Source organism: Branchiostoma belcheri, unplaced genomic scaffold (assembly GCF_001625305.1).
Source record: "Branchiostoma belcheri isolate BF01 breed outbred unplaced genomic scaffold, Haploidv18h27 scaffold784, whole genome shotgun sequence".
NCBI lineage: Eukaryota > Metazoa > Chordata > Leptocardii > Amphioxiformes > Branchiostomatidae > Branchiostoma > Branchiostoma belcheri.
In genome coordinates this window covers 4,468-12,518 of record NW_017804447.1, presented here as the reverse complement: position 1 = coordinate 12,518, position 8,051 = coordinate 4,468, and the positions used below count along the sequence as shown (strand labels likewise).

Sequence of the window (8,051 nt, the reverse complement as noted above, 5' to 3'; positions counted from 1 at the left end):
ACCCAGATATGCCTTTTATGTGTTCTGGGGGTTCTGTCGCTATGTGTCGCGCGACGGGCTATTGTGATAATCTCAGTGTTAGGATTTTTCTGTATATTTTTCTTGATCATACATTCTCTTTCGACAGTTTAAGTCATTTTGGTGGCTAAATTATTGGTGATGGGTTTAATTGCACGTAAAAATGCCCAATTTTTGGCATCATTTTTTTCATCGAAAATTCTTTTTGCCCTAAAATTTGCTACAATTTGAGAGGTTATGGAAACTGAAATTCGATTGTTCTCGTAGCTAGAGGGATATCCTTCATTTGCAAACAGTGTTTCGGCTTAAGAATTATTTCCTGAAATAGAGTTGAGGGTGTGCAGAATCGAATTGTGACCCAACATAAACTGGGGTGTGCCCCCTTGTATGCGTTTGTGTCGGCATACGCCGTCGCCCACGCGGCCTACTTTCAATGTTATTACTGATCCAATTGATCATTATGACATATTGATGGGCACTAAGCAAGTACGTATTCTTAAGTTGCTTTACCACACCTGTTATCTTTCATCATTTTAGTGTAGGTCATAATTTTGTTTACGTAAAGTTTCAGCAACTTGACATGTTCCACCGTAAGTTACCGGGGTGTCTATCCTGACACATATTTACAAATGGAAGCCAATGCCATTTGTTTCTCTGGGAACGGCTTCAATTTATTCATTCTTTTTCTCTCTTTGTCCCCGCAGGTGAGCTACGCCATGCCCATGCCCACTCCCGGGCTACAAAAGGAATTCACTGGTGAGATGGACAAACATCTGTTATCTTTTATCATGTAAGAGGGCGTCGGAATTTTGTTTACGTAAAGTTTTAACCACCTTACATGTTCCTCCAGGATTTCCAACCCTTACCTACAAGTAATATCCTCTCCCCTCTGATAAGACTTACCTGTCCAGATTGATTATTATATCAACAACGTGCCAGTATTTTCCCACCCTACATCAGGCCCTGAGTCCTGCAGCCTTTTCTCAGGTCAAATTCTTTACAACAGTACCTGAGACTGGGTAGAAACTCCAATCTGGAAGAAGTCTATTGCTATGATATAATAACATATCCTAAATGTTAAACATTCAATGAAATTGCTGGTAGCTGCCGGTATAATTTAAATAGTTTGTGATTGTCGTAAAACCTAAATAGCATGTATTTCTGTACAGTAAAATGTAATGATTGTAACAGCTGAGACTCTGATCAGAATATCTACCGGCAGAGATTCCAATCGGTGTTCCTTTTGAGTCTCTTGAAAGGCAGAAGTGGCATAAATTTATTCATTTGCCCACAGCGAGTGCCCCTCATTCACTCGACATTCACTGACAAGATGGACTAACAGTACCATTTACAGAAGGACAAAAACAGCGGTAAGTCCACACAATATATTTGCCGTTTCTGTTGATCTGGGGAACATGTAGTTCATGTGTTATTGTACTGTAACATCGTTCTTGATGAATGAACATACATATGACTTTCAACCTTTGTTTAGTTTGATGTGCGCATCATTGCATTCTGTAAAATGTATTGACTCACATGCTTTGCATATTTACATTTACTTCTAAAAACATGACCCTAAATCTTGTTAATTTAAGAGCAAAGCTAGGGAAAGGTTGGCATAGATTCATTTATGTTCTGTTTTTTTGACCACAGGTAAACTTCGCCAAGTCCATCCTGAGATGCAGACTACAGCAGGAATTCACGACGCCAAGTTGTGGAAGGATCGGGGTGTGCATGCGAGTTTTTCACGCAAGAAAAATAAGCATTGAATGCAGCAGCATCGTAGCCTGGGTGCCATCCGAATTTGTAACGGCTACGGGCAAATTCGGATGGCACCCAGGCTAGCAGCACCGTGAAAGCAAAAAAAATCCAAGAATAAAAAAAAGCAATACTGACGCAAACACCCACACAAATGAATAAAATCCCTTACACAAAACATCACTATCATCACATAGTTAAGACAAAGGCTAGACCTGTTCCCCCTGTCCAATTACATACTTTGTAATGAAGCTGAAATAAATAAATAAAATAAATATCGTAGAAACACTGTACAGACTACTGCATGTCTCATGCCACAAGCCTATGTGTAAAGGCTGGTCCCACTACTCTCCAAGCAGAGGTTGGTGGGGATGATCGTTAGCGGGGGTAACGATCTTCCCCTCCAACCTCTGCTTGGAGAATAAGTCCCACAAGGTATAGCCAAAAAGCAATTCCCTAGGGAATGCATTGGCGGAATTCTTAGAATATTTTCAACTCAATCGCAGTACTATACCAACGGCTCCGCCCCTGAGGCGTCGCCAAAAACTTCTAAATGACGCTTTGCGGGGGCCACGTGAACTGCAGCCGACGCACAGGACTAGGTTGTAACAAGATCTAGGCGCGAATTGACCCCGGCCGAACAAACATCCTAATTCAAATTATACGGTCCCAAACCCGGTGCATTTCTCTACAATTCAGCATAGTTTTCACCTCGCTATCCTGCATGAAAGAATCTCGACAGCTTTCTTAAGTAATTTGCCGCGATACTTTGTGTCCATAAATACTGTGTGCTGCGACCTTTAAGAGGGGCTGAAATATTGAATATGGTCACCATATATATAAGTGTGCTTGAGGAAGAATAAACAAAGCAGTAGTTTGTTGAGCTGGGCCATGTGAAGGTAACCATAATGCACTTGATTTGCAAATGTTACCTTTCTAGTATTACAGTTGTGTCATGCTTTGGGTACCAAGGCCATGGTAGACCTGTCCTGGGCAAGAGCCTGCCCACAGTCAGAAACTGCAAGGTGGGCATCTACATGTAGGTAGCTAATGGACACTGCTCTGGCCAGCGGATGATGCCTTGCCACCGTATGACCTGATGGAAATTAAGCACTTGACTCCTCGGGATCGGGACTAGTACGTTGGTATGGGGGTCCACTAAACCAATATTAAAATTTATCCAGAACAATACGTGAGAACATTTGGTATTAGGGCTATATTTCATCGATGTTGCGCCATGGTTATACGTGATCTTCCGTAGCAATTATATTACCGTGGAACCACTTGGTAGCAGTGAGCACACCCATTAGTTCACGCACTTGATTTCTATTCTGAATCACGACCACAGATCACGAAGGACCCACGCTCGTCCCCAACGCCCGTGGAGAAGCCATAGGTTATAGATCGTGGCTTAGCCCAGGCTATGGAAAATAAACTTTCTTTAATGCAAATCTGTCGTTTTTGTTTTCTTTGCGCTTTCTAAAGAGTTATGATAACCTACGTACTCTACTCTGGCGGTATTGTTGTGCGCGCTCGCTAGTACGTAACGTTACACGGCGGCCATCTGAATACATGTACACTGCATTCTTTCTACTATCGGGACCTAAAACAAGACGCAAGATTCCTATTTTGGGGTATAAAATGCTGTCACAATGGTAATATATACCAAATGAAACGGACCTTCACAAAGTACCTCATTTGGTGACGCTATGAGGGTGTACCGTTATCCCTCTACATTTGCCCAGAAGGGAGTTAGTCGCGGAAGGAACGGAGGGAGTTTTGGCATTCTCCATCTCCACGAGCAGCGTGCCAAGTTTTGCACACCCATTAGTTCACGCACTTGATTTCTATTCTGAATCACGTGACCACAGATCACGAAGGACCCGAGTCGCAGGCGGAAATAAGATATTCCAGTCTCAGAAGGAAGTAAAATTCAGCGGTCGGTACTTTAGACGGAGGTGCCTGGTTGATTTTGTATCGCCTTTCAGAAGGTCTAGAGTCCATGAGTGAAGAAAAAGTACGCATCAGAAAAATGGCGCACGAGCACAGGAGCGAGCGGCTGTCCCTGGCGGCGGGGTTGGCCGTGTGCAGCTTGGCGGTGACCGTGGCCGTCCTGCTCGTGAGCTTCCTGCACAGCGGCGGCCTGGTTCGGCAAGACGACGTCGCCTCCCTGCGAGAGCGGCTTGCCTCGGTCGAGAAGGAGTTGGTGTACTGGAGAGAGAAGAGCCAGTCACTTCTGGAACGTGTGACAGTGGTGGAGACTAAGATTCAAGACGGACTCTGGTCGGAACACAGTTCCGTACTCGACACAAAGGTGGGCATTAGAATGTGTTCTATCAATGAAGTAATATACTAGTAAGCCTCTGATTCTATAATGTAACGCTTACCACGTATCCTATGCAAACTTCGCCCTCTGCTGTGTAAAGAGTACTAGTATGTTGTATCCAATATGTAGATACATTTCGTTTGACATGGGATGAAATATATACGCAAACACTACGTGATCAAAATTTGCCCCACACCATATCAACATATTTCTCTGGCTCACCGCTAATGGCCGAGGGCTCGGAGACTTTCGACAACGGTTCGGTAGGAGTCCAGAAGGACGAAGACTCGATCCAGCGGATGCGGTCAAAGAGGCAGGCTGTTGGGCATGGCGGAAACCCGGAGAGATTGCCAATTTCAGGTAGGGGTCTATTCAGGCGCCTTCGTCTTTAGTAGTCATATACGATGTTCTAATGACCTGATAAGCCGTAGGATTTTCTGCCTTTTCAATTCCGTAACAAGCTGCAATTTGCAGGACACATGGCTATTCAAATCATCAGTAGTTTGCGATCATGCGACGCATGTGTCCTGGCCTTTACTCGTGGTGCCGCCTAAGCCAGGATTTCACTCATGTGGAACGGCTGGCCGAACTTTGCCGAACGCTAATCTAGGCCTCTCCTCTGGGTCGAGATTAGTTACACCGCCTGCCGCGCGGACCGCAGGTCATAAATCTTGCATGGACCCCAGTACTTTGTCGGGTTGAAAGACAACCTAGAAATCACATCGCGCCCCAAATACCACATTACAAAACAAGAGAGAGTGTTCTGTGACACGTACTCGCGGAAATGTACTCTTTCAAGGAAATTCATCGGTCGATATTCCAGACAGATCCAGCGAAAACGCAGAGGAAAACGCTACTTGGATGATACCAACATGGGAGAGGTAAGCACTGATTTACGTGGGAAGGAAAGGTTATAATCTACATTTACCGGTAAAATGTTAGCATGATAATATGTATACAAGACAAATAAAAATATCAATAAAGAAAACAGAAGGATCGATAATCACTGCTGTAGTCCTAATAGAATGTCGATTTTTTTTTTCCGCAACACAATGCCTGACAGACAGTGACAATGGATCAGGCGATCCGGGGTCACATTATCAGTAAACAAGCCGTCACCGAGCTGTCGGAAGCCTTGCTCAGCTACACAACTATTATTAAATATACAATGCTTATAACAATATTTGCCAGCTTCGACGCAGCTAGTATGGCCTTCCCTCTGTCTAGTTTATCTGTTTTCCCTTGTTCAAAACGTAGTTACTAGCTCTGCAGCCGCGCCTTGTTCCGGCCGGCCACGCATGCATCTGGGACCTCCCCGGGGGGCGCGCGCTGCCTGGCCAAGCTGGGTGATTGACACCTCATTCTGCATACATTTTCGGTTCGGCAAAGTTCGGAGGGCCGTCAGCCAACCATATGCCCTGTTTTTGTGACATTAATTCTCGGGATTAGTTCGTGCCATGCCATATTTGGAGTCAGGCCACGATTCTGTCACATGTGGGGCGTGTCCGTATAGCTTTACTTTCCGGCGGCCGTGCAGGGCGAGCTAGCCACGGCGTGCCAAGTTGGCGTGCCAAGTTTTGGACGAAAATCAAGCACTTTTCCGAGATTTTCTCTTAACTTAAGTAAAATCTAAGCAAACTAAATCTATACGGACATGTCTTGGTATGTATAAAATTGTTTGTGACCAAGGTTTGCGCAAGATTTCGATGTTTTAAGCCACTAAACTTGTCACAACCGAATGGTGATTTTCCACACCGGAAGTTCGTTTTTCAGATCATATTTTTGGTACAATCATCCATAACTTTGACAAAATAACTTTACAGCAGTTATCCCTATATTGTTTTGTACATTGTGTGTGAGTTTCATGGAATTTGGTTGATAATTGCACACGCTACAGCGTTGAGAATAGGTCAACCCCCCTGCCCGCTCAGCGCGGTCTCACGAAGGTATGATCGTGTTGCCGTTTTCATTTGCAAGCACAGATCGTGTATACCTATTCAACGTCGTTCATTCTTACATGTCTTATGGATGTAAGTGAGGATACATTAATCTGCAAGCTGATCTTTCGGTGGCAAAGTCGAATCATTTTATGTACTAGTATATAACGTTACATAATTTACTTGACAGGATGTATACAAGGCCCTCCAGGTCCCCCCGGGCCTGTCGGACGGGACGGTCGGGACGGGGTACAGGGACCTCCTGGTCCCCTTGGGCCTGTTGGACAGGACGGTCCAGACGGGGTACAGGGATCTCCTGGTCCCCCTGGGCCTGCCGGACGGGACGGTCGGGACGGGGTACAGGGACCCCCGGGGCCTGCTAGCTGTGGCTGTTATGGAGAAGAAGTGCCGGTGAGAACATATTTGATTATATTTGTTGATATCCGAAACAAACTTTTAAAGCAAATTCTCTTAGAGTCCGAGATTAGAAAATGATGCAAAATGTTTCATATTAACGTACACAGCGGCGTATAGCCGATTTGGAACATGGTCTTGCTGCGGTGGAGAAGAAGACTTCCCAGATAGAGACGCGCTTGGTGTCCTTCAACAACACAGCGGTGGGAAGTGCGACCAACCCGGCAGTGTCCTGCAAGTACATCAAGGACCATGTGGACGGAGCGGAAGGTAAGAATTGGATAATGTTTCAACAAGCAAGTAGTCATGGTTGTCGTGTTGGATAAAAATTGTTTTTGTGAAAATATAGCCTCAGAAAACAAGCGCATTTTCCCGCCCAGACGGACTGTACCACCTTCGCAGTCCGGGAGGGGTGGTGTACGAGACCTACTGCGACATGACGACTGGCGGTGGCGGATGGACTCTCGTGTCCAGCGTGCACGAGAACGACATCTACGGCAAGTGTACCGCCGGGGACCGCTGGTCCTCCACCCGGGGAAGCACCACTAACTATCCCGAAGGGGACGGCAACTGGGCTAACCACAACACTTTCGGCTCGGTGCCGCTGGCGACCAACGACGACCTCAAGAACCCAGGTACGTCCACCCAAAATGTGTATAAAGTTTGACTTTGACTTCAGAACATGTAAGTTTCGAGTGGTGATTAGCCCGGATGTGAGTTTGTTGCCATGGCCAGCTACAGGCTAGGTCCTCGGCTCCAGAGCTAATAAGTCGCCAATGAAATTTTACCACAGACCCCCTTTAGTTTCAGGCCACGGGAACAATCTGTCATCATCCTGCAGGATAAATGACGATATAAGCAGTTCAATATATTACTTAACATCCTCAGTACCGAGTTTCATTCTGATATGGATAAAAGAAAAAACAACAACACATTTCCACATATTTTTCAGGTTACTTCAGTATTAATGCCTCTGACGTAATGCTGTGGCACGTGCCCAATGACAAGCCGCTGTCCCAGTACAAGTCTGCCGCCTACCTGAGGTATTACACAACCAACGGCTTCCTACAGCAGTATGGCGGCAACATGTACTCCCTCTTCAAGGTCTGTGCTGAACTCTATGAAGTTACTGACAGAATAGCTAGTTTATATAACATTCGTTTCCACCATATAGCAGCACGTTGTGCGAAATCTACATACTGCATACTAGTGTATGGTTGTCTTTGTCTTCAGTTTGTGGTCCTTGGGTATACAAAGTTCAGTGAACAATTATAATTGTTATTTTAGCAACTATTGGACGGTTGCATTTTTTGTTTCAGGACCATTTTCCGATTGTGTACAACGGTGGGACTACAGCCGACAATGGACCGGCTATTCCCATCACATGGGACAGAGGCAGTAATGGGCTGAGGACTTCACTCCTTGCTCCAAACACAGTTTCACGTACGTAACAAATGTACATGTTTGCATGTTTTGCCCTTTGGTTGCACAACCTCGGAGGGGGGGGGGTGCATTGAAGGCGGGGAAGGTGGACAGAGTGTGATCTACGTGCGTACGTGTAATAAGATCCCCCCAAAAGGCCGACCGCACCGAGAACA

The 8,051-nt window shown here is 45.5% G+C and overlaps 1 protein-coding gene and 1 long non-coding RNA gene across 3 annotated transcripts in view; both read left to right on the top strand.

The window, feature by feature from the left end:
* Positions 1 to 634: 634 nt before the first annotated feature.
* On the top strand, positions 635 to 1,849 carry LOC109485840. The gene is made up of 3 exons (XR_002141154.1): positions 635 to 774; positions 1,313 to 1,388; positions 1,672 to 1,849. It is a non-coding gene; the product is annotated as an uncharacterized LOC109485840 (long non-coding RNA).
* Positions 1,850 to 3,554: 1,705 nt separating this feature from the next.
* LOC109485841 (intelectin-1-like) overlaps positions 3,555 to 8,051 on the top strand; it is a 7,974-nt gene continuing 3,477 nt past the window's right edge. Inside the window, exons 1-7 of one of the 2 annotated variants that reach the window (XM_019789513.1) lie at positions 3,555 to 4,090; positions 4,339 to 4,462; positions 6,230 to 6,450; positions 6,564 to 6,723; positions 6,834 to 7,088; positions 7,406 to 7,557; positions 7,773 to 7,896. In XM_019789513.1, the coding sequence (XP_019645072.1) occupies positions 3,779 to 4,090; positions 4,339 to 4,462; positions 6,230 to 6,450; positions 6,564 to 6,723; positions 6,834 to 7,088; positions 7,406 to 7,557; positions 7,773 to 7,896 (1,348 nt within the window). In that variant the 5' untranslated portion in view covers positions 3,555 to 3,778. Of the gene's footprint in view, positions 4,091 to 4,332; positions 4,463 to 6,229; positions 6,451 to 6,563; positions 6,724 to 6,833; positions 7,089 to 7,405; positions 7,558 to 7,772; positions 7,897 to 8,051 lie in introns of both variants that reach the window. The other variant, XM_019789511.1, reaches the window with a different exon arrangement.